The 25547-nt window shown below is 39.6% G+C and overlaps 1 protein-coding gene across 1 annotated transcript in view; it reads right to left on the bottom strand.

Annotated features, from left to right (window-relative positions):
- Spidr (scaffolding protein involved in DNA repair) overlaps positions 1-25547 on the bottom strand; it is a 329743-nt gene that overhangs the window by 11084 nt on the left and 293112 nt on the right. The window contains exons 12-16 of the mRNA XM_013009242.1: positions 18901-18988; positions 18240-18383; positions 18087-18146; positions 7910-8120; positions 6529-6681 (exon numbers count right to left, since the gene is read on the bottom strand). Coding sequence (XP_012864696.1) covers positions 6529-6681; positions 7910-8120; positions 18087-18146; positions 18240-18383; positions 18901-18988 — 656 coding nt within the window. The remainder of the gene's footprint in view (positions 1-6528; positions 6682-7909; positions 8121-18086; positions 18147-18239; positions 18384-18900; positions 18989-25547) is intronic.

Genomic DNA, 25547 nt, shown 5'->3' with positions numbered 1-25547 from the left:
GCTTTTTTCTTTTTGCTTATGTGGTGCTGAGGAATCGAACCCAGGGCCTCGAGCATGCAAGGCAAGCGCTCTACCACTGAGCCACCTTCCCAGCCCTCTTTTTAATTCTTTAGCCCACTGATTATCTAGGAGTAAACTCAAAGAGGTGAAGAACTTCTATGATGAAAACTTTAAAAACCTAAAAAAGAAAATTAAATCAGATTTAAGGAAGTGGAGAAACCTCCCATGCTACTGAATTGGGAGAATTAACATGGTGAAAATGGCAATACTGCCCAAAGCTATCTACAAATTCAATGCAATACCCATCAATATCCCCACATTCTTTAATGAAATAGAAGAAGCAATCCAAAAACTCATAGGGAATAATACAAGAAATAGCAAAAACAATCCTTAGCTAGAAGAATAGTGCTGGAGGAATAGCAATACCAAACTTCAAACTGTATTATAAAGCTGTAGTTATAAAAACAGCTTGGTACTGACACAGGAACAGGCCTGACGACCAATGGAATAGAATTGAAGACCAGACATGTTCCCACAGACTTACAGCAATCTTTGATAAGGGAGCCAAAATAATCAGATGAAAAAAAAAAAGACAGCCTTTCTAACAGTCAGAATCGCCTATACACATGTATAAGACTGAAGTTAGATCCTTATCTATCACCCTTCACCAGAATCAACTCCAAATGGATCAAAGGCCTCAAAGTGAGAACAGAGACACTGAAAATATTACAGGAAGGGATAGGGGATACACTAGGGCTTTTGGCTCAGGTGGAAACTTCCTAAATAAAGATCCAGAAACACAACCAAGCAAAGAAAGGGTGAATAAATGGGATCGCATTAAGCTGCAGAGCTTCTGCATGGCAAAGGAGGTAGCTAGCAAGATAAGTAGAAAGCCCACAGATTGGGAGAAGATCTTCACTAGCTATCCAGTAGACAAGGGCCTCATATAAAAAATATACCTAGATGGACTGGGAAGGTGGCTCAGTGGTAGAGTGCTTGCCTCACATCATGAGGCCTTGGGTTCGATTCCTCAGCACCACATAAGCAGAAAAAGCTGGAAGTGGTTCTGTGGTTCAGGTGGTAGAGTGCTAGCCTTGGGCTGAAAAGCTGAGGGACAGCACCCAGGCCCAGAGTTCAGGCCCCACAACTGAATCTATATCTATCTATATATACATATACATTTATATATACATATATATACACACACACACACACACACACACACACACACACACACACACACACACACACACACACACACCTAGAGCTAAAATAATTAAACCCACCAATATCAAATCCTCAAAGAAACAACCACCCCATTAATAAGTGGACTAAAAATGCCTTTTTAAAAAGTCTTTCAGTTGGGTGCTGGTGGCTCACACCTGTAATCTTAGCTACTCAGGAGACTGTGATCTGAGAATCTTAGTTTAATGCCAGCCCAGGTATGAAAGTGTGTGAGATTCTTACTTCCATTAACCACCAAAAAGCTGGAAGTTAAGCTGTGGCTCAAGTGCTAGAACTTCAGCCTTGAGTGAAAAGCTAAAGAACAGTGCCTAGGCCCTGAGTTCAAGCCCAGTACCTGCACAGACACATACATGCTCACACTTACAGAGAATCTTTCAAAGGGTCCTGAGTGAAGCACCCTACCACTGGGGCCACCTAGAGTCCTTCTGGGCTGATCTTGATCTCACTTCAGGTCCAGTGTCCAAATTTCTCCAGTAACTGTATTTCTGATAATCCCCCCTCTTCCCCAATTTCCTAAAGGAAGAAGTTGGTGTTAGCAATGGGTTTTCTTCTATCTAGAGGCTGAGGATGAGATTTTGCTACCTTTTTTCTAGGAGGCATGTAGCATAAATCTATGCTGGCAGTCCCTATCCCCAGAACAGGAAGTCAGAGATCCCCAGTCATGGTGAGCAATGGATAAAGAAGTACGAGCTACGCGAAGGAGAGAAAAATCAATGTTGCAGGAGTATTTTACTCAGGAAAAGAAACTGGAAGAAAATCTGCCTACTCTGGGAAGTGATTTTTTGGAATGTACTGATAAGAAACCTGCTGCCTTCAGCAGGGAGTACAGTGACCTCCCCACAGAAGCTCTTTTCTGGGGACCTGTGGACACTTTCTATGGCTTCCATGCTGCAAATGTGTGCAGGGTGCTTTCAGACCTTGCTCTGAGAAAATCCTCAGTATTCAGCTGCCTAAGACTCAGATGCTCAGATGACTTAGCTACTGAGAGCTGCCCCAATCCCTAGCACTAACTTCTCATACATGTGAAGGAGCCTTGAAAAGTCATGCTAGCTCTAAGTCATCCTGAGACTCTCTTAGACAGGGAGGCAAAGGTGGGAAGATGGGAAGGGGATAGCTGCTAGTTATGAGCAGTGGGGCAGATAGACCTGAGGGGGCTAGAGATAGGCAGACTCCTAGCAGTACAATGGCAGGATAATGACCCCGGAGGAGAGGAGGTTACCCTTCCTGCCGCCTTGCTCTGGGCATTCCAGTAGGCCATGTTGGGTGTCTTTGCCACTCTGCAGCTGGGGTTTTGCATTTTTTTTCCTTTCTGATCTCATCACAGGTCCCAAAGTACCTGCTTTGTGGTAACAGTGTGTTTTTACATACCCCACTTATCCAGTAGGGCTGCAAGGGCAGCTTTGGGACAGCATGCCTGTGGGTCTCAAATGAAAATGGAAGATATAAGAAAAATAGCTCAGAAACATGGAGCTACATGAAAAAAAAGGAATATGTGAAAGTAAAATAAAACATTTTACATTCCTTTTTTTTTTTTTGATCGGTCATGGGGCTGAAACTTATGGCCTGGGGCTTTGTCCCTGAGTGCCCTACTACTTTGAGCCACAGCACCCCGTTCAGTTTTCTGGGGGTTAACGGATGATGAGTCTCACAGACATTCCTGCCCAGGCTAGCTTTGAACTGTGATCCTCAGATCTCAGCCTCCTGAGTAGGATTACAGGCATGAGCCACTGGTGCCTGGTTACATTCCTTATTCTAAATTGATCAATAACTATTATTGATCTAACAGTTTAAATGATATTAACAATAAAGCATTAAGTGTTTATGCCTAATAGTAAGTGAAAGAAATGACAGTGATATTAAAAGGAAAGGGAAAGGAGTTCTTATCTCTCTCTTACAAGGTACCCTTACTACCAGAGGAGGACAAGGCCATCTAAAAGTTGTTTTGACTGCTTATAAATGTCATCTGCAAAATCTAGGGGAATCACCAAAATCTTAAAAAAATAGGATGCCTTTCACTAAATTTAAAATTTTATGCCAGTCCACTTATATATCCTAGGCTGGCCTTATCATCTTTCTGTCTGTCTCCTAAGTGCTGTTATCGGCAGTGTCACTACATTGGGCTAAGATTTTAAATTCTAAAAAATTGAGATGCTGAACGAAAGGAGAATGTGGGTTCATATAGGATACTTATTCAAATGATAAAAGGCAAAAAATGAGCAGAAGACAAAGAATCTGGAATAATAAATTAGAAAAGGTATAAGTGTAGTCAGTATTAATTCAATTAAATCAATAATCACTTTAAATGTGAACAATCCAGTATACAAATTAAAAGACAGATTATCAAAGTGAACAAAAAAACAAGAAACCTCTATTAAATATAAAGACTTGTGCTTTTAAACATTAACTTAACTATAAAAGGATAAAGATATGCCATACTAAACCTTAAGAAAGCTGAGCTTTAAAATTTTCAGAGTAGACTTCAGAGTACTGAGAATTACTGGGGCTAAAAAAGTCATTAAAATAATGATAATGGGGCCAAGTCACTAAGAAGATTTGGCAATCCTTAATGTGTATATAGTTGAGAAAGCATCAAGTACATGAGTCAAACAAAGGGAACTTTGAGGAGAGTTCCTTTATAAAAACCCTAATATTATAGTGGGTGACTTCAACAATCCTCTACCAGTGACTGATACAGCAGGAAGAAAAGCCATCAGGATAGAATCAAATTGAGAATTTCATCATTCAATAAGATTAAATAGACATTATTGAGTTATTCATCGAATAGCAGCAGAATATTCTTCTCAAGTTCATAGTGAACATTCTCCAAGAAAGACTATATTCTCGGCTGTACAAAATACTTAGCCACATTGAAAAATACAGACATCTTTGGGAGGGGCAAGGGGGAACACAAGAATGAAGGGACAAAGGGTGAAAAAAAGCAGCAATAATACTCCGTAGATACTATGTTGAAAATGAATTATACAACTTGTGGGCGGGATGGGAGGGAAAAAACTGGGAAAGAGCAAAGGAAGCAGTGATATTGTACTCTTTACTTGACATATGAAATGTACATTACTTCATAATGCATAATACCTCTGTACATTACTTCATAAGAACATTAAAAAATCTAGAACTGGATGAGGTAGGGCATTCTTGCAATCCAAGCACTCATTTGGCTGAGGCAGGATTGTGAATTCGAGGACAGCAGGCTATATGGGAAGATCTTGTTTCAAAACCAAACCAAACCCAAACAAAAAACAATGTAAAATAAAACAAAAACTTTTGGATATAATGAAAGCAAAACTATTTATAGTATTGGGGGCTGGGAATGTGGCTTAGTGGTAGAGTGCTTGCTTAACATGCTTGAGGCCCTGGGTTTGATTCCTCAGTACCACATATATAGAAGAAGCTGGAAGTAGCTGTGTGTCTCAAGTGGTAGAGTGCTATTCTTGAGCAAAAGAAGCTTAGGGAAATAGACTAGGACCTGAGTTCAAGCTCTAGGACTGGCAACAACAACAACAAAAAATTTATAGGACTGAATATTTCACCTTTTACTAGAAAAGAAAATCTAAAGACAATAATCTAGACTTTCACTTGAACAAAAAAAAGAGTAGTGCATTAAAATCAAGGAGAATAAAAATAATAACAAATAGAGTAGTAATCAACAAAACTAGGAACAGAATCTCAAGGAACTTAGACTCTGGTTCTTTGAAAAGATTTATGAATATTTGAAATGATATATGATATACTGTGGATGAACCTTGAAAATACTCAGAGATTATTAAAGCAAAAAGTAGACTGGTGTTTCCTAAGATGAATTTATGGGAGGTGGTCAGTAATAGGGACTGACTAATAATGGGTTTAGGGAATCTTTTTGCTCCTGTTTAAATAGTGAATTATAGAAAATGCAAGTCATGCCCAAAATTGTTGGAAAAATACCTGATCCTCAAGCCCCTGAAAGCTTCACTTTTAGAAATCAGTAGGGAATGATGTCCAAGAACATATTTTAGCCTCTTTTCAAATTGCAAGAACATGGGGACATTTTAGATGTCCATCATTGGAGCAGTTCATGAGGGCCTCATATGCAACTGTAAAACTCTTGATTCAGACACCCCTCTGAACAGATATTTTGGCTAGACTATTAAGTGGGAGAAGCAAATGACAGAATAGCATGTAGCAAGCCATCTCAACTTCAGAGATAAGAACACTCCTCCAAGGAAGCAGCTGAGGCTCTGTGTTTGGAGCACAGGGGCAAGATGGATGCACAGTGGTTGCCTGGCTGGATGTCATTACCTCCTACTGAGTTTAGCTTGCACTGGTTCCAACGCATATACATTACTTTCATTATGAAAACATTATATATTACATATATTTATTCATTATAAAGAAAGCATTAATTTGATTTTCAGTTATCCAACCAGTTGCTGAAACATCTTCTCCTTAGATATATCAAAAGCACCCACACTCTCCAGACAGACAGCTAGCTGGTCCTCTCAAAGCTGCCACAGCCACTATTTCTTACTTTGCAAACAGCACTCTCAGTTCCCCATCCGGGCCAGAAGCTTGTAGGTGGAGGCAGGTCTTCTCACCACTGCACCCCTCCCCTACTTTACTACCCAATCCATCAATTTCCCTCCTAACTAAACTTTCTCTTAGATTTACTGCTCTGTCAGCGTCAACACTGTCACCTCACTGGTTCTTCATCTGTTCTTCCTGGATCGAAATAAGACCAACACCTTCTTTAGTCTTTAAGGTCAGCTCTTCCTAACTTCTCCCTGCATCTTCCTCATTGAGGCTGCCAGTCTCCTTGTATAGAAGCATGCTTCTGATACTTGATTGGCTTCTCCAGCCTCCTCTCAGTACATTCCTCCGTCCTGCTGCCTATTATTCTACCTTTCCCAGGACATTATTACCTGCTAACTTTCTCCTGTGGGCTGCCTTTTTAAGTTCTTTTCCTTGCACCTATTCTCCACATATCATTTGGATCTCAGCTCTAGACTCTAGTTTTTAGGGAACTTCTTTGACCTTCCCAACAATGGTAAGGGTCTCATTATTATAAGCTGGAACATTCAAACTGTTAGATTCATTTATACATTCGTTGACTCATGTTTTTCTATATATATTTTCTAAGCTTAAGAAGAAAAAAACCTCATCTTACTTGTTCCTTATGGATCAATGTCTAGAACACAACAGGCACAAAACAGTCTTGTTGAATAAGTGAGTATAAAATAGTACATTATTTAAGATGATATAAACAGCATCTCTGGCAAGATGGCTGCTTACCTTGCACTCTGCAAATGCAGTTGACAGGTGTGAATGAGTTTAGTTCATCCAGCATCACTGGGCCAGGCAGTTCACAGGGGCCAACACCAGAGGCCACACATACAAACAGCTTTTGAGGCAAGAGGATGGTTCGTTCCACACAAATAATCTGACCTGACAACAGAGACCCTTCAGATTATTGAAACACTGAAGAAAATTACAAGTTTTCTTTGCTAGTAAAAACAGTGTTCTTCAATCTCTGAGAGATGAAGGTCATGTCTGCTCCTAATCCCAAGGATGTGTCTAGCAGTACACATGCTCTGTAAAATTTTGCCTGAAAGCAGCCAGTGAACTTAGAAAACAATATAAATACTACATTCAAATTCAACTTGGTACTGAGTGCCAGTGGCTCATACCTGTAATTCTACTCAGGAGGATGCTGACATCTGAGGCAGTTCAAAGCTAGCCCAGGTAGGGTAGGAAAGTTTATGAGAATCTATCTCCAATTAACCATGAAAAAAGTTGGAAGTGGAGCTGTAGTTCAAGTGGTAGAGCACTAGCCTTAAAGGGACAATACCCAGGTCCTGAGTTAAAGTCCCAGGACCAGCAAACACTCTCCCCCCCCTCTCTCTCACACACAAACACACACAAAAGCAGGAATACATTTATTTAATTTTAGGACTTTTAGTTTTACTCCTGCAGAAAAAGGGCTGAATCACTGAAACCTTTTTTTTTTTGAGACAGGATCTTACTATATAAGCCCAGGCTAGCTTTAAGCTTGTATTTCTTCTGTTTTAGTCTCTTGAATGTTGAGATAAAAAGTGTTCAGCACCACACCTGAATTAAAGCCTATACATCTGTAATGTTCTAGCTTCTGGTTTATTTTAAAAGAGGTCATCCAGGATATGGCTTCAGGTGGCTTCTGTGCCAACATAGGGTGCTCCCAACAGTCATGGAGTGGTCAGTGATGTCTCCATGGGACCTACCATCACTTTGAGGGTGCTAGCTTTCCCAGGTAGCCATGACAGGATCACTGAAAGCCCAGGTCTGGTATGCTCACCATTTAGACCCCAAAGGCAATGTCTGTGCTGAACTGATTTTTTTTTTCTTTCTGTACTGGAATTGAACTCAGCACCATGTGCCCAGCCCTGCTTTTAGCTGGTTAATTAGAGATGGAGTCCACGGCTTTACTGCCTGGCTGGTTTTGAAACATGATCCTCCAGGTCTCAGCCTTCTGAGTAGGTAAGATGATTGACATTTGGCCAACAGCCTCTGGCTTGTGCTGGGCTTTTTGAAGGTGCCACCTGTGCTGAGTAAAATGGAGGCATGTGCAAGCAACTGTGCCTTTGTGTGGCACTCATCAGTCATCCCAAATACAGCTGTGGAGGAGAGGCAAGCATACCTTGTTCTCGGAGAGCATCCCTGAAGAGAATGGTGTGAGGTACTGCCATGGTGAGTGCTTCTAGGATTTCAGGGCCCAGCACACAAGAGGAGGTCACACAGACTGGCAGGGTTTTAGGGAGGTGGGGTTCACTCTCATCCTTTGTTTGGAGGGTCACATCAGTGACCAGCAACCAAATCTCCCTTTGCTCCAAAAGAAGTAGACTCTTCAGCTACAGTTTGAAAGTAAAGTCTGTCAACTACGCTTACATACAAAGTTAATTTATAAAAGCAATTATCTTAGAGGATTATTATCCCTAATAATAATACTCTATCAGGGCCAGAGCTAAGGCTCCAATGGTATTTTTCTTTGTGTGTGTGCCAGTCCTGGAGCTTGAATTCAGGGACTGAGCACTGTTCCTGAGCTTTTTCTTACTCAAGGCTAACACTCTACTACTTGAGCCACAGTGCCACTTCTGGCTTTCTCTGTTTATGTGGTGCTGAGGAATCGAACCCAGGGCCTGTGCATGCTAGGCAAGCACTGTACCACTAAGCCAAATTCCCAGCCCAATGGTATTTTGGAGATATTGAACTTTCTACCCAAGTTATTCTTGAGCCCTGACCATGAGTAGCTAAGTTTAAAAATACTTTGAAGCACCAGGTGCTGGGGGCTCGCACCTATAATCCTAGCTACTCAGGAGGATGACATCTAAGGATTGAAGCCTAGGCAGGTAAGTCCATGAGATTCTTTATCTCCAATTAACCACCAGAAAATTGGAACTGGCGCTCTGGCTCAAATGGTAGAGCATTAGCCTTGAGCTGAAGAGCTCAGGGACAGCACCCAGACCCAGAGTTCAAGCTCCACAACCAACAACAGCAACAAAAAACTTTGAAGCATACAACGGAATTTTGGTTACTAGGTAGGGCACAGCTTGTGCCTTACCTTGCAACTGCTTAAAGTGTTTCTTAGTAGTACTGAAGCCCACCTTTTGCTGGCAGTGCCCTTTAGCTGGCTCTACTTATTCTCTGTCGAGTTAGGCAGAGTCTATCATTCTTTCCTTGCTGGTCCCACTTTTGTATAACTGGAATACTCATACATTCTCTTTGGGTAACTGCTCACAATGGATCTCATTGGCCCTTAGATTTTTTTTTCTGAGGCCTTGCAACAAAAGAGGTGTCATGTATCTGCAATAGCTTTTGTTTGTCCTTAGTCTTTCTTTACTTTTATTATAATCTCTTTCTTTTTTATTTCTTTTTTTACTTGCATAGCTGTAATGTCTTTTCAAGTTCCATTAAACTAGCATCAAGGGTCAAAACTGAGGATTTAATAGAAATGGGGCCAAAAAGAGCCAATAGGCCAGAGCCTGATGGCTTGGCTAGTTGGAGATTCATATTAGTATTGCTAGTGTGGCCTCTGTGACCAGGCTGAAAATTCAACATGGCTAATCAACAGGACTGCACAGAGGTGAATTCATAGGCAGGAGCTGTGGGTTGGAGTGAAGGAGGTAGTCTTCATGGGTGGAAGGTTGACGACATATAGGAAGTTGGAGTAATACTGAGAAAAATGAAAAATGCTGCTAAAATCTAGAGCAAACTTTTTGGTATGGTCAATGGATTTTATATAGAAACATAGAAGTAGATATGGATGTCTATGTACATGAATATACACACGTCTCTTTCCTTGCTCTGTCCAATGAGAGGCTCTAAAAGCAATGACATCCTAATAGTACTAAGCACACCTAGAATCCAAATCTTGGTTTCTAAAGGGCATTCTTCATTAAAGTTAGCCCTCTTTGTGAAGAGAGGGCTACTTCCAAAGTATAAAAAGCAAAGATGAGTATGATACATATTGTGTCAGAAGTAAGGGAAGACTCAAAAGATGATGGAGGGGCTGGGAATGTGGTTTAGTGGTACAGTGCTTGCCTAGCATGCATGAAGCCCAGGGTTCAATTCCTCAGTACCACATAAACAGAAAAATCTGGAAGTGGTGCTGTGGCTCAAGTGGTAGAGCACTAGCTTGAAGCAAAAAGAAACTCAGGCCAAGTTCAAGCCCCAGGACTGGCAAAAAAAAAAAAAAAAGATGAAAACATGCCCCAAAGAGAGCCAGCTAAATTCTAGAAATTTTGAACATTAAAATGAATAGCAGTGTGTGAATACAATCAAAGTATTTCATATACATGTATGAAATAATGGAACCTTTTAAAGATTGTTTTAAAGAAGGTTAGAATGGATAAAAAAAGAGCATTATATGTACTAAAGTACATTACATACAGTATGAAAATTCACAATAAATATTCACAAATAATATATGCTAACAAAAGAGAAAAAAGAAAAATGAAAGTAAAAAAATAGTAACAGACTATAACAATAAGTAAAAATTGAATCCACTGGTCCATACAGACATGAATATATAAGTGACTACTTAATTAAATCAGGGGGAATGAAAATGTAATTAGGAGTAATTGCAGATTACCATTAATAATGTAAAAGAAATGCTATCATTATTGATTCAGGCAAAAACCATAGTAAATGTTAAAATGACTGAGCAAAAGTTTGATAAGAAACAGGATATTTAGTTTCAAAGCATCTCACCATAAAATGATTATTAATGAATAAGTGTAAATTATATTGTTAACTTTCAAGTGGAAAGCTTGGAAAATATCATGTTGACTAAGTGAAAAGATATCAGTTCTGGAAACAGTATTATGAATGTGATATTTCTGAGAAAAGTGAATAATCTAAATTTATCAGGTATCAGAAACACCTAAGACAAGGGATATTTTTTTTTTCTTTTTCTTTTCTGGGGCTTGAACTCAGGACCTGGGCACTGTCCCTGGGCTTCTTTTGCCCAAGGCTAGTACTCTACCACTTGAGCCACAGAGCCACTTCTGGCCTTTTCTGTTTATGTGGTACTGAGGAATGGAACCCAAGCCTTCATGTATGCTAAGCAAGCACTCTACCAGCTCCAAGGGACATTCTATTATTTAGTAAGTAGTCCATATTCATAAACAAAGTCAAGGTCATAAAAGTTGAGATGAAATATTCTATTTAAAGAGGATGAAAGAGATATGGCACTGAAATGCACTGCATGGTCCTGTATTGGACCATGACATTAAAAGTGTATTTTTGGAGTAACCAGCAAAAACATTTATTGGTAGATATCTTAAAAAGGGCAAAGATTTTATTTTTTATATTTTTGGTAGTACTGGGGTTTGAATTTAGGGCCTCATTCCTGATTGAGCCACAGCCCTTAGGGCAGAGATTTAAAATGCTGCTTGGAAATAGCCAAGATTTGGCCTATGGTCTCTCGTTCAACTGACTGATCTGATAAAATCTTGTAATTTCTTTTGAAATTACCGTTGAAATATTTCTACTATTAGGGTATGAACATAGTCAGTAACAAGAAAACCTATAAAAAGACACCAAAGCTAGGTGTGGTAATGCCTGAAATTCTAGAAGAGGCGGAGGCAAGATGATGAGAGTTTGGCGCTACCATGGCACCATAGAGAGATCATGTCTCAAAAAACAAAATCAAGCAACCAGTTAGAGGTAGACATAAAAAGGTGAGAAGTTCACAGTGAAAGGCTCACCTTCCACAAAATAATTAAATAATGAAAGCAAAAAGGGTTAGAGGCATGGCTCAAGAGTTAAAAGTACCTACTTAGCCAAGAATTCAAACCCCAGCACTACTAAAAACAACAAAAATCCGAAAAAACCAAATAACCTATCAATGACACATCAATAAGTGATTTAAAGCAGTTCCAAAGTTTTTGTAATTTTTTTTCTTAAAAATGGACTTCTTGGGGCTGGGAAGGTGGCTCAGCGGTAGAGCGCTTGTCTTGCATGCATGAGGCCCTGGGTTCGATTCCTCAGCACCACATAAGCAAAAAGAAAAAAGCCGAAGTGGCACTGTGGCTCAAGTGGTAGAGCGCTAGCCTTGAGCTGAAGAGCTGAGGGACAGCGCCCAGGCCCAGAGTTCAGGCCCCACAACTGGACCCAAAAAAACAAACAAACAAAAATGGACTTCTTTATACACAAGTAACAATTTGAAAGCTAACTATGTCATGCAATAGGTGAATGGATAAATAAGCTTTGGGACAGCCAGACAATGGAATACTTATTATTCAGTAATAATAAGAAATGAACTCTTCAGACATAGAAATGGAAATGCCTAGTATGAAAGCCAGTCTTCAAATTTATGGCACTCTGAAAAATGTGAAACTATTGAAACAATAGTTTAGTTTTTTCCAGCTGTTCAGGAGAGGGAGGTAGGATAGGGAAGAGAGAAATAAGTAGATCACAGAGGATCTTTAGAGTAGGAAAATTATTTTGTATTATGCTAAAATAAAGGAAAAATGTCATACATCTGTGCAAACTCACAGAAAGTACATCACAAGTTAACCCAAACATATAGTTAACTTTAGGATTAACTCTTGATTAAGTTCTGGGTGATTATAATGTGTCAAAATATTCATCAATTGACAACAAATGTACCACTCCAGTGAAGGAGTGTTAATATAGAGCAGGCTATATATATGTAGGACATAAATGGGAAATCTCTGTACCTTCCTTATGAATTTCTTAGAAACTTTGAACTTTTCTAAAAACTAAAGTGTATTGTCTTTTTTTGTTGTTGTTGGTTGTGGGGCTTGAACTCTGGGCCTGAGTGCTGTCCCTCAGCTCTTCAGATCAAGGGTAGTGCTCTACAACTTGAGCTACAGTGCCACTTCTGGTTTTCTAGTTTTAGGTTTATTGGAGATAAGAGTTTCATGGAATGGGGGGGGGGAGTGGGGAGTGTAGTTGTGGAGATGGGAGGGCAGGGATGGTAGGGGAAAAACACAGAAGGAGGCAACAGTGCTTGATAAGAAATGTACTCATTACCTTGCTCATGTAATTGTAACCCCTCTGTATGGTATTTTTACAATAAAAAACTTATTTTTTTAAAAAAAGGAGTTTCATGGACTTTCCTGCCTGGGCTGGCTTTGAACCACAATGCTCAGATCTCAGCCTCTTGAGTAAGTAGGATTACAGGCGTGAGCCACTGGCACAGGGCTAAGAAGTCTTTAAAGCTCTATTTAACTTAAAAAAAAGTGTCTGAGCCTGGATGATACAGAAATCTACAATGTTACTGATGGGATGAAATATCAATATATCAATATTTATGTTAATATAGAGATAATATGTATACTACATGTTATAATTTTATTTGAAAAGATATTTCCCACAAAATATGACCAATTAATTTTTGAGAAAAGTGCAAATGTAAGTTAAAGGAGGAATTCCAGTAATAACTGGACATCCACAAGGAAAAACATGAACCTTGGCTTAAACCATGTATTTTAAACAAAATCTAAGTCAAGATACACTGTTAATTAAAATATAAAATATACAGTTGTACATTTTCTAAAAAGAAATGTAAGAGATAAATGTGGGACCTAGGACTGACTAGGCAAACAGATTTGGCTTGTCTTAGATTTCACAATAAAATCTTGAAAAAAAATTGGTAAATATGACCACATCAAAATTAAAAACGTCTGCTCTGAAAAAAACAACAACTGAACAATACAATACAAAATAAAAACTTTGTTGAAAGGATGAAAAGATAATTTATAATCCCTAAGAAAATCATATTTGACAAAGCCTTTGTATGTAGAATACATAAAGAACTTTAAAAACTTAACAGTGAATTAAGAAGCAGTCCAGTTAGAAAATGAGTGAAAGAAAAACAGATATTTCACCAACAAGGATAACACAAGGGTAGCAAATAAGCACAGGAAAAAAGTGTTCAACATCATTAGTCCTCTAGTCAAATCTCTAGTCTAGAGAATTACAGTAATGGAAAAAGCCAATCTCAAAACAATCTGTTATACGTTTAATTTTGTGCCCCTCACTTCAAAAGAAAGATTTGTTGTGGTCCTAAAGTACCTAAGAATGCAATTTATTTAGCAATAGGGGCTTTGTAGCTTTAACTAAATTAAGAGGAGATAATTAGGGAAGGCTATAATCCAATATCCTGGTATGTCACAAAATGGGAGAAATTTGGACTGATATATACACAGGGAAACAACATGAAAACACACAGGGAGAGAAAGTCATGTGATTGGAGTGATGTATCTATATGCCAGGAAATGCCAAGTATTGCCAGGAAACAGTGGAAGCTGTAGGAGGCAGGGAATATCCTCCCTTAGGGTTGTTAGAGGAGCACAACTCTAGATTCTGGGATTTCAGATTGCTTGGCTCTGTAGGGTATGAGAATAAGTGTGTGTGTGTGTGTGTGTGTGTGTGTGTGTGTGTGTGTGTGTGTGTGATTTCAGACTGCTTGGTTCTGTAGGGTATGAGAATAAGTGTGTGTGTGTGTGTGTGTGTGTGTGTGTGTGTGTGTACTGGGGATTGAATTCAGAGCCTTGCACATACTAGGCAAGTGTTTTAGCACATGAAGAGCCATTTGTGTTTGTATTATGGTTTTGAGTTAGGATTCTATGCTTTTGTCTAGGCTAGTCTTTTTTTTTTCTTTTTCTTTCTTTTTTTTTTTTTTGTCAGTTGTAGAGCCTGAACTCTTGGCCTGGGTGCTGTCCCTCAGCTCTTCAGCTCAAGGCTAGCACTCTACCACTTGAGCCATAGCACCACTTCCAACTTTTTCTGCTTATGTGGTGCTGAGGATTGAACCCAGGGCTTCATGCATGCAAGGCAAGCACTCTACCACTGAGCCACCTTCCCAGACCTCTAGGCTAGTCTTGAACTTAAGATCCTTTTGTTTTGCCTCTTGAGTAGTTGAGATACAGTAGCTGGGATTACAGATGTATACAATTATACCCAGCAATGTTGTGTTTAAGCCATCTGGTGGGCTGGAGATATAGTTTAGTGTAGAGTGTTTATCTAGCATGTGCCAAATCCTGGGTTCCATTCACAGCAATACACAAACGCAAATGCACACACACACACACACACACACACACACACACACACACACAGAGAAAAGCATTCATCTAGGTTTTAGAACTAGGTGTTTACTGCATGGTCTTTTACGTAGATAACAATTATAAAATAACACAACAATGGAGAGCATAGCAGTAACCAGAGGTAGGAAGAGGGAAGGGTATGGGTGTTGCTGTAGAAGGGATAAAGGCAATTAATGTGGTGAAGTAGAGCAGATTCCATCACAGCAAGTGTGGTGATAGTTATATAAGGCTAGAAACAACAAAATGCACTTGAGCCCATAGACATGTATATACACATACACAACTGTACAGGCAAAGTCTGAATCAGCTTTGTGGACAGTGCTAGTGTGAGTTTCTTTGCTTTGTGCTTTAGGTACTGTGATTGTGAAGTTGGCAAGGGGAAGGTACATGGGGCATTTTGGTATATTCACTGAAATACATACTTTGAATCTATAATTACTTAAAATCATAAATAATTTTAAGAGCCCTCTATTTTTCTTTTTGTCAGTCGTGGGGCTTGAACTCTGGGCTTGGGTGCTGCCCTTGTGCTCTTCAGTTCTAGGCGAGCGCTCTACCGCTTGAGCCACAGCATCACTTCCAAAGAACGCTCTATTTTTCTATAACTGAGTTACTAGTTTAATGGAAATACAACTGCATCATTTTTTTCTTTTTTGGTTGGTCAAGAGGTTTGAGTTCAGGACCTTGGAGCTGTCACTGAGCTCTTCTGCTCTAGGCTAGTGCTCTACTACTTTGAGCCACAGCGCCACTTCCCCTGCTGCATTTTTTAAAAAAATGATTTGGGTTTTGATCATGATTCACAGCCATTCTAAAAGACAGCCCTTACTAAAGAGAGTGCAGGCAACTGCCTGAGGAAGGGCGGAAGGGCTCACCAAGGCCTCAGCTGTTCCATTTCCTCCTGAGGAAGCTGGTTTTCTATACCACAAAAGCACATGTAGGAGATAAACACAGTTTTACTGGATCAAGGAACCTGTTTCATTGGGTTCCCAGTCTTTGACTTGCTCCTGGTGACAGGGTCATCAGTTTTTTTTTTTTTTTGGTTTTTTTTTGTCTGTTGTGGGGCCTGAACTCTGAGCCTAGGTGCTGTCCTGAGCTCTTTAGCTCAGGCTAGTGCTCTACCACTTTGAGCCACGGTGCCACTTCCAGTTTTCTGGCAGTTAATTGGAGATAAGAGTCTCATGGACTTTCCTGTTTGGGCTGACTCTGAACTACAATCCTTAGATATCAGCCTTCTTCGTAGCAGGATCATCAGTTCTTAGGTACACACATTTCACAGAAAGCCCAGCTTGCTGTCCCTGCATGGGAGGGGCCTATTGCTTGTACAGGAAACAATTAGTGTTCCTTCCCAGTCTCCTTGCTCAGTGGGGTGGAGAACTCAGTTTGTCTTCATTTGCTCTTGTGCTCCCCTGTTCTGGGGATTGGAGTGAGCATTTGACACTTGTCTTCCCTCCTCTCAACATTTACTCTCAGCTGGAAAGTCTTGTGTAGGAGTATGTGCTACCACAGCCTCTGAAGACAGCATTATACCTTCAGAGTAAATGGTTCCCCCACAGTGAACCTAGTTTTACTGCAAGGCCTGGAATGTGTTTTGGAATAACAGGAATGTGTCAGATGCTCAGTGTGTCTTTATACACTCAGTGTTCTGCAGATTAACATAGGAACACAAACTCAGCCTTCAGTATGTCTCGCATTTGCAAAGTAAGAGATAACATCATGTACTCATTCATACAGCATGTACAGCATTCAAGCTGACCTTGTCCTTGTCTTCTGAGCCGAACACAGCTCACAGGGAGCCCAATGAAAGTCTTATGGACTAAGGGGCCAGTAAACTGTGGCCTGAGGCTAATCTGGCCTGTTATCTGCTTATATGTAACATGCAAGCTAAGTATGATTTATTAAAAAAATTTTTTTTTTGCTGGTCTTGGTCCAGATAATGGGGGGACAATGGACAAAGTCCAGCTCTGACAAAATGTTAGCAAGAGCTCATCTTAGTTAATATACAAGTGGGCATCTGTCATCAAAGTTATATGGAAGGCATAAATAGTAAGATCTTAGGCTAAGGCAAGCCAGGGCAAAACTACAAGATCCTACTTGAAAAATATCTAAAGCATAAACGCCTAGGGTGTATGCTTCAAATTTAGAGTGCCTGTCTAGCTAGCATCAGGCATTGAGATCAAGTTCCAGTTTTGTGGGGGAAAATAGGCAGTCTCTGGTGTCACCACCTTGTGCCTATGTTGTAAGTCATGCCGAGTACCTAGTTACTCCCAGACCAGTCTTCAGCTTCCTCAATGATCAATTTTCCTGTTTGGTCTGCTGAGCACACACAAGGCCCTGTTTGCTTCTGCACAGAATGGAGGCAGCTCAGGGGTCTTGCTCTCTCCAGTCCTGGAGCGTATGCACTGGAGCATTTCACTCATCTGTGGACAGGGCTGTGGACAAACGGAATGTGTTCTGTGCCTCTCAGTTGAGTAGATTTATGTGTCTAAAAAGGCTCCAAAGTGGTAAACCTGTCCATGTATTCAGATTGCCAAGGTGTTTGTTTTCCACTTCCATGCTTAGCTGACCCAACAGCAAGCTCCTCTTGGCTGCCACTACCTAGAACCACCCAAGGCCTTATAAGGGTCCTAGGGTACCTTCCACTGTAGAAAGCTTTGGTGTTCCCACAAGTAACTGAATTTGATCCTGCAAATGCCACTTCTACCACTTAGGGTTCAGGTTTTCTTTCCTTTCTGCAACCTACCTAAATGTCAGAAAAACAAACATTATAAGGCCAAGAACGTTTGGGGAGGGATACGGTGACACGTAGACTTTTTTTTTACCCTAGTTCTTTGCATAGCAACATATGCCCACAGTGGAACAGCTATACCTTTTCTTTTTCTGGTGCTGGGATAGAACTCAGGCTCCTGCACAAGCTAGATAAATTCTCTATCACTGAGCTATACCCCAGCTCAGAATGAGTGTACTGCCATTTCAGCATGGGCCAAGTTGACCTGAAGTTTAAAGGCAATTTTCTGCTATGAAGCACAAATAATTCCTAATTATTCTTCTTCATATCCCCTGTATGTATGTGTGGGTGGAGAGAGAGGTGGGTGGAGAGAGAGGGGGGAGGGAGAGAGGCAGAGGTGGGGGAGAGGGAGAAGGAAGAAGGGGAGAGAGGGAAAAGAGGAGGAGGGGAAGGGAAGGGAGGGAGAGAGAAAGAGGGAGAGGGAGAGGGAAGCAGAGAAAGAGAAATAGAGAAATTACCTGTGGCCTTTGATAAATCACTCTGGCATAGAAACTGCACCGGGCAACCACATCAGGCATCTGGAAAGGCATTGAGAAAGATTAGTAACATCATACAAACCACACAGGCATGGTCAAAGTACTCAAAGAACGTGTTAGAAACAAAGATATTACCTGGAGAATTTCTTTTAAGTAGTGGAGAACTGGAGGCTGATAAAGTTTCAAAAGAGAATTATCTTCAATTATGTCAATTTGTCCCACACTGGGAAGAGCTGAGAGGATATAGCAGAAGGCAGGAGGAGGTAGATTAGTTTTTACCTGTTGAAAATGAAGGTAAAGGTAGAACATAAATATATTGTTGAATATATACTTAACAAATACCTTTTTAAAATCTTCTCTTTCATATATTTATGATTGCTTATTGAAGGAATAGTTACAGATTCTATCCTGTCCCTGATCTAATTAGTGATTTAGAGTTGGTTATATGAATAATTAGAAGGGGATGGGAAAACACCATTGCTTGTTTGGAATGAGGCTTAAATCTAGACTGCTGCAACAACCTTTGAGGATTGTAGTTTAAAAATTCAGAGTAAATTAACCTGAGAAGCAGAGAAGCATGCTGTGCAGCACAGCAGCCAGAGCGTGGACTCTGGAGCTAGAGGATGAGATCACAATCTCAGTGCTAAATTACATTCATGTGTAACCACAGATATAGGAACTAGCTGCAAGGGTTCCTTGCTGCTACTGCAGAGACTAGGAGTCTATAGATTGGGAAAGTATCTGGCTTGCTACTGGTTTACCAAGAAAGGAGGAGAGTCTTGGATAATGGACTTACTTCTTCACAGGGCTGGTCTTGGCTGGGGGTTTTCAGTGGCATCATTGAGGGCCACAGGGTGTCAATCAAACTGAAGAGTCCAGGTGTCCTAGAATAAGAAAACACATTGACACAAATATTCATCTAAAATATTTCCTATTAAGTGTCTGGTCAGTTAGCTGTTGAAAAAGTCAAAACAGAAACCAGCCAAGGAGCTACAGTTTCAGATGGCCTATACCATCTGTGGGACACTGACACACTGACACAGGTGATAACCCAACTGCAAGATAGGAGATTGCTCATTAAATTATAACACTGTACTATGACATATATCCAGCCACTCAAACAGTTATATACAAACAATTAAGAAGTGATGACTCATACCTGTAATCCTAGCTCTTGTTAGGTGGGGACATAGCTAGATCTTGTCTCAAAGACCAAAAACACTAACCAAAAACCAAACAAACCAAAACATTAAAAAAAATCAAACAAAACCCTACCCTTAATGATACAGAACATGGTTGAAAACCAGGCAACAAATTAATTGCTCTTTGTATGTATGTATCTAGTGGTTATCTGAGGAGGACACACACACACACACACATACACACACACACACATAAACACACACACACAATTGTACAATTATGCTAGGACTTGAACTCAGGGCCTGGACATTGTCCCTCAGCTTTTTCACTCAAGGCTGGTGCTTTACCACTTGAGCAGCTCACCGTTCAGCTTTTTAGTAGTTACGTAATGATAGAGAATCTTTCAGACTTTCCTGCCTACGCTGGCTTTGAACCACAACCCTCAGATCTCAGCCTTCTAGGTATCTAGGATTACAGGCATAAACTACTGGCAAATGATGGTTTCTTATATTTTTTCCAAAACAGAGAGCTTATGTTCAGGAGGGTTATATTCTGATGAAGCCATAATTTGAAAATATTGCATATAAAATATATTAAATCTGAGTGTGTATAACACACATATAAACACATATAATTCTGCTTAATTTATTAAATATCATAGCTCAGCAAACTAGTACACCATGGAATTCTTTTCCATGATCATATTTTTGAAAAGATCAAAATCTGAAGCACAGCTTCTGCTGAAATCCATATGGTTTTTATACTATCATAAACTCACAAAGTCTTAAGTTGAAGCATTGTAAAGCAGGGACCATTTGTATATTACTTATATACAAGAAAAACGAACACAAACAGACATTCTATGATTCCACTTATATGGTTCTTGCCTAAGATCTGACTTTCTAAGACAGAACTTCAACCTTTAATCCAGCTCGTTGTTAATGGAGGCAGAAGGAAACACTTGGTTCTCTCTGTAGCTCTACCTTTATGTACATTCAGAAAGTCAGTTATTAGACCTTGTGTTTCTCTTTAGTACCTGGCGGTCTGTATTGTTGCAAGAAGTAAAAGATATGAGCATAGCAGTGTTTTAGAGTAGGTTGTCAATATATCTGATGTTGTATTATTAGTAATGTTATTATTAGGAACATGAACTTGTATGCAGCTTTTGCTCAAAAGTTTGTCTAGCTTTTTTTCCTTTAGCTATGTAGCCCAGGCTGTTACATAAGAAGAAAACTCTCTAAGAGAACATTAAGGCCATGAACAAAAAAACATGGATGATGTGGTGGACATGGTGTCAGTGCAGACACTGAAAGAGCAGATGAAGTAACAAGGATGACACTGAAAGGTCACAGTCACATTACTATCTTCACCCTGATTCCAAAAACTTATTTCCCTGGGTCTGCCTCTCTCAGACAAAACAAACGAACAGATAGAACTACAATCAAAGAAAGGCTGGCCTGACAGAACCAATTTGGACCTTCAGAGAAAAGCAACAGTAACAAACCCACTAATCATCAGTCAGGATGCATTTGCTGGAAACTAAAGCCTAGTTTTAGCAAGAGGACTGGCTGTTTTGGAGGGTAAATGGTGGCTAACATAGCTCAGAGACTTGGATTTTTCCCTCACTGTCTATTTGCTAAGGCTAGGAGTGTGAAATTTCAAATACTTTTCATTCTTCACATAATCTTTTGAACAAATAATGAAAAAAGATATTTTAATTTCCTTAAGAAACAGGATCACTTAGAGCTGTTATAATTTAGATGCCAATAGGCTCTCATTAAATCTTGGACTTTCATAGGTGTTTCTTAGAGATGCACTTTCCTAGGAAGGAAAGAGGATAAAATTAAGAATTACCTCAGGAGAATGCCAACTAGCCAGTAGTTAGAGTCTGGTTCAGCAGAACAGTTGACAGACTGGTGCTCATGAATTCATGAGTGCAGAACACTGCTCTCAGGCACACACACTCCTAGGACTAGTAGCCTCTGTAGGGTATGGAATAAGGAATCTCTTTCAATACTGTGTTCAAGTCTTCCATAAGCCTGTAGTTATTGAAATGTAAGATACCTCTTCCAAGAACATATTCTCACTTATAAAGATGTGCAGAAACCCTTAAAAGTGCGATACAATAAAGAGAAGGAAGTACCAGAGCACATGAATCTAACAAAGGCCTCACAGACTTAGGACTCAAGACTGTAACAGAAGATGAATGGATCAAGAAAATGTGGTATACAATGGAATTCTATGCCTCCATCAGAAAGAATGACATAGCCCCATTTGTTAGGAAATGGAAAGACTTGGAAAAAATTATATTAAGTGAAGTAAGCCAGGCTCAAAGAAACATAGGTCCCATGGTTTCCCTTATTTCCAATAACTAGGATAAGACTAGGACAAGCAGAAGAGGTCAAAAGCTATTTACATATGACCATATAAGACAATGTTAAGTGAAATGAACTCCAAGATAGGGACACAAGTGTTTTTTCTTCCTTGCTATTGTTTTAAACGTATTTAAAATGTACTATGTGACTTTTTTTGCTTCTTTTGTATGTTCTTCCCCCATGGTACAACCCGTTTTCACTGTATTTGGTGTCAGTGTCCTGCATCTTGTATATACATTTTTCTAATTTGGGGAGGGGAAGGGAAAAAACAAAATGCTGAAATAAGGATACAGGTTTACCCATTGTAACAGTGAGATATACAAGACACTATGTTGACAACGAACTTTACAACTTAGGGAGGAGGTGGGAGGAGTTGGGGAGATGGAGAGGGAAGGGATGGTAGGGGATAAACAAAGGAGGAGGTAACAATGCTCGATAGGAAATGTACTCATTACCTTATTTATGTAACTGTAACCCCTCTGTACACTATTTTACAATAAAAATACTTTAAAAAGACTGTAACAGAGTCACTCAAAAAATTCTGTCATCTGTCAAGGTTTAGGGGGCATATTCTCAATCCTAACCACTGGGGATCAGCTGAGGAACACAGGAAGCAGGAGGCTGTTTAGAGAGGACACCGTTCATCTGTGAGGCAGAGGTTCTGAAGTTTCTTTCAACTTCATCTCCTCCACTCTCTAGTGCTGATGTCATCCTTAGCTCCTGTGTGTCTGCGAGAGGAAAGATGGTTCACAGTCCCCAGCACCAAGTACGTGTGGTGAAGCTGGTAGCAGAGGAGCAGCAGGAAGACACAGGATTCTCCCCTAGAGCAGCACTAAGTACTAAACAGACAACATTTTCCCATCAAAATCTGCTTCTTCTAACTATTTACAAACGTCACAGTGATCCAAGACAGTCTGTATACAACTTTCTTTTGGGTGTGCGTAAGAGTGAAATTTAAACCAAGTGACATGAGCAATGTAAGATCAGGCGATAACATGCAAGCAAACAGCATGGTGACTGACTAAATTTATTCTGGGAGGCTCAGATTTTTTTTAACTGACTACATATTTTGGTATAAATTTTCCTTAATATTTGTCATGAATATGTCAATATCTCTATTGCTGTGGCACTGCACTCCCAACTCTTAAGATAGTTTTTTGGAAAATGAAATCATTTGGGCCAATGGTTCTCAATTGTGGGGCCTGAGGACCCTGGAGGTCATGGAAGGTTTGGGTGGCCTAGAATGCCAGAGACATTTTTCTACTAAGACTTTATTTTTCTTTCTCATTTTCATTCTTTCATGACTGTACAGTGGAGTCTTCCACTGTACATGATGTATAATTTTACAACAGACTGAACAGAGCACAGATGGTAATCAATTATCTTCTATAAAATCAGACATTAAAGATATATGAAAATGCAAACCTCTGCTACTTTTTAGACAGAATTTTCAAAAATTATTTTTCATAAAAATGTTGTTTATGAGTTGGGTGTGGTGGTTCATGCCTTGTAATCCCAGCACATGGGAGATGGAGACAGGAAGATATAGAGTTTAGTCTAGCTTGAGCTACACAGCAAGATTCTTTTTCAAAAAACAAAACTGAAATGAACTACATAGTTTTAACTTCTAATATGGTTAAGACTGACCAATATAATCCATATTAAAAAATAAACTCTGTGCCTTCAATACTTTTTTGTAGAGATGCTAGTATTGGGGCTTGAACTCAAGGCTTTTTCCTCAAGACTAACAATCTACTACTTGAGCTACACCTCCACTTCCAGCTTTTTGGAGATGAATCTCATGGATTTGTCTGTCCAGGGTGGCTTTGAACTACAATCCCTGTATCTCAGCCTACTGAGTAGCTAGGATTACAGGAGCTTGTTACTAGTGCCCAGCTCAATCCACATTTTTTTTTTTTTTTTTTTTGGGGGAGGGAGGTTTGTCATGGGGACTGAACTCAGGGATTAGGTGCTGTCTCTAAGCTTTTTTGCTCAAGGCTCATGGTCTATCACTTGAGCCAAAGCTCCACTTCTGGCTTTTTGGTAGTTACTTGGAAATAAGAGTCATGAACTTTCCTGCCTGGGCTGGCTTTGAACCACATCTCAGATCTCAGCAACCTAAGTAGTCAGGATTACAGATGTAAGCTATTGGTGCCTGGCTCAATACTTTTTTTTGTTTTTAAGAGTATGCAAAGGTTTGGAAGTGTCCTCTAAACCTTGGTATTGTTCAAGACAGTCTCCTTACTCTTTCTTCTCTATGTCCTTCCCTCTTGTGCCTGATGGAGTTTTAAGCTATGCATCTGCATTCATACTGCAGTCTAAGTGCTCAACTGTTATCTATCATTGGGAGACAGGACTGTAGTATTTCTGGTAGATATTTTACTTATTTTTTAAATTTAAATTTTATTGTAAAGGTCATGTACAGAGGGGTTTCAGTTACCCAGTAAGGTAACAAGTTACATTTCATTTTGAACAGTGTTATACCCTCCCTCATTTTATCTCACTGTTTCCCTTCTCAACCCTACTCTCCCCCTCAAGCGGTAAAGTTCATTTCCAACATAGTGTCTAGTGAGTATCACTCCCGAGTTAGTTTATCCTTTGTCCTACCATTTCTGTGATTTCCCCTTCCCTTCCCCAAATCAGATAAACTTATATACAAGACAAAGGGTACAGAAATGAAGAACTGTGACAAAAGGGACTAAACCAAGAGAGAAAAAAGAAAGAAAAAAGAAATAACTGCAAATACTATAATAAAAAAACAGTAACGTGCTTCCATTTCTTGAAGTTCATTTCGACAAACCTCACTTTATATGGTCATATGCACATAGCTATTGAGTCACTGTGATCCTTTCCTAAGAATATCTTCCTTTGTTCTCAGTGTACAAATGCTTATAGAGTGCTGTTTAATTAATCATGTCCAAGCATAATTTTTTGTCTTTTACTATCCATTGGATTAACCTGTAGATTTATAGACATAGTCTAGTTATTACAAATGAGGGAATCCAGGAAGCCTATGTTTCTTTGGCTTACTTTGCTTAATATAATTTTTTCCAAGTCTTTCCATTTCCTTATGAATGGGGCAAAACATTCTTTCTGATGGAAGTACAGAGTTCTGTTGTGTATATATACCATATTTTCTTGATTTATTTACCTACTGAGGGGCATCTGGGTCAATTCCATATCTTAGCTGTGGTAAATAATGCTGCAATAAACATGACTATGCATGTGGCTTTAGTGTGGTCTTGTTTGTGATCATTTGGATAAATGCCCGGGAGTGGGATTGCTGGGTCATAGGGGGGCTCTATGTTTAGTCTTTTGAGGAACCTCCATACTGCTTTCCAAAGTGACTGAACAAGTTTACATTCCCACCAACAGTGTAGTAGCATTCCCTTTTGGCCACATCTCCTGCAGTGTCTGTTATTGTTAGATTTTTTGATAAAGGCCATTCTAACTGGGGTGAGGTAGAATCTTAGTGTTGTTTCGATTTGCATTTGTTCATAGCTAAAGATATGTCTGTCTATTGGCCATTTCTATTTCTTCTGTGGAGAAGTCTTTAAGTCTTTAGCCCACTTATTAATGGAGTTGTTTCTTTCAGGATTTTTTTTTGGGGGGGAGGTTAATTTTTTGAGCTCTAAGTATATTTGAGATATGAGGCACTCGTTTGATGCACAACTAGTAAAGATCTTCTTCCAGTCTTTCTATTTATCTTGTTACTTGTGTCCATTGTCATGCTGAAACTCTTTGGTTTAATGCAATCCAATTTATCTAGCCTTTTTTTGATTTGTTGTGATTCTGGATCTTAGGAAGTTTTTTTTTTTAAATTTTATTTGTGAAAATACTGTACAGAGGGGTTACAATTGCATGGGCAGGATAATGCGTACATTTCTTACCAAGCATTGCAGCCTCCTCCTTTGTTTACCCTTCC

The sequence above is a fragment of the Dipodomys ordii genome, unplaced genomic scaffold, assembly GCF_000151885.1.
Source record: "Dipodomys ordii isolate 6190 unplaced genomic scaffold, Dord_2.0 Scaffold9, whole genome shotgun sequence".
Classification (NCBI taxonomy): domain Eukaryota; kingdom Metazoa; phylum Chordata; class Mammalia; order Rodentia; family Heteromyidae; genus Dipodomys; species Dipodomys ordii.
The sequence above is the reverse complement of the archived record's forward strand: the minus strand, read 5'-3'. Positions and strand labels throughout refer to the sequence as shown.